We start from the raw sequence: 1,073 nt of genomic DNA, 5'->3' as shown, positions 1-1,073 counted from the left end.
TGTAGGGGAACACAAATTTTCCTATTTATGAAGATGGTTCTCGTGGCGTAGTAAATAATCCTTGCGCCGGAATTTCCTGCCGCAAATCGTGCAAATGTGCTTCGGTAATACGCCGCATCCTTCGCGTAAATGCCTCGTCAAGGAGTCTGTCCACGTATAACGCTTACCGCACTTGTAACATGTGAATGGCCGATCATAGTTGACGCGACAGTGCTCTCTCTTGAATTCTGAAACAGGCCGTAAAAAGGTCGACAATGAGATCAATTTCAACGCCATTTTTAGCTTTTGCACTTTACTCACATCGCAATAGGTAATACCAATTTACTTGAGTTGATCATTTTGAATAAAATAAATAATTGGCGACAGCCAATTAACAAAAAAAAGCATCAAATCTTAGCTTTGTTGTATTCTTTTTGTTCTATAATAGACAACACAGACACAGACGCGCACTACGCGCGCGCTATTTATTTTTTTATATTATATACTTATATAATTATACAAAAAATAAGTGTACAAATGTACATGAACACAAATAATATACAGATAAATCACGCAATCACGATTTTTAACCTTTATGAGCTGTCAAAATACGATCCCTCCACTAATAATGTGTACTTTCGCTATATGAAGTAATCAAAGCAATTAGAAGACCAGTCAGCATCAAAAACGACACAATAAATTCGATGTATATATGAGACTTTTAAAATAGGATACATATATTGTTTATTTTTAAAAATGTGTGTGTGTGTGTGTGTGCGTGCGTGTGTGTGTGCGCGCGAGTACGCGTGCAATAGATGTATCTATGGTGACGATATATCTATACAGATGAGATATATATATATATAGATATCTCGTCTGTATAGATATATCGTCTACATATCGTCTAGCATCCATAAATTTTTTTATTGTCTACAATTAGGATAAGACTGAAAGCTATTTAAAAAAAAGTGTATATGTACACTGAAAAAAAAGATTGGCTGTTGCAGCAAATTAAATGATAAAATATGACATAGCATTTTTAATTGGCTGCAGCAGCCAATTTTTTGGTTGCGCTAGCCTATCCGTAATGTCAG

The 1,073-nt window shown here is 35.2% G+C and overlaps 1 protein-coding gene across 1 annotated transcript in view; it reads right to left on the bottom strand.

The window, feature by feature from the left end:
- Window positions 1–1,073, bottom strand: part of LOC108726950 (zinc finger protein 394-like) — a 6,982-nt gene that overhangs the window by 4,548 nt on the left and 1,361 nt on the right. Inside the window, exon 2 of the mRNA XM_018454809.1 lies at window positions 168–227. Within this exon, the coding sequence (XP_018310311.1) occupies window positions 168–227 (60 nt within the window). The remainder of the gene's footprint in view (window positions 1–167; window positions 228–1,073) is intronic.

This window comes from Mycetomoellerius zeteki, unplaced genomic scaffold (genome assembly GCF_001594055.1).
Source record: "Mycetomoellerius zeteki isolate Tzet28-1 unplaced genomic scaffold, Tzet1.0 scaffold458, whole genome shotgun sequence".
Classification (NCBI taxonomy): Eukaryota; Metazoa; Arthropoda; class Insecta; order Hymenoptera; family Formicidae; genus Mycetomoellerius; species Mycetomoellerius zeteki.
Note: the sequence above shows the minus strand (reverse complement) of the source record. Positions and strands in the feature narration are given on the sequence as shown.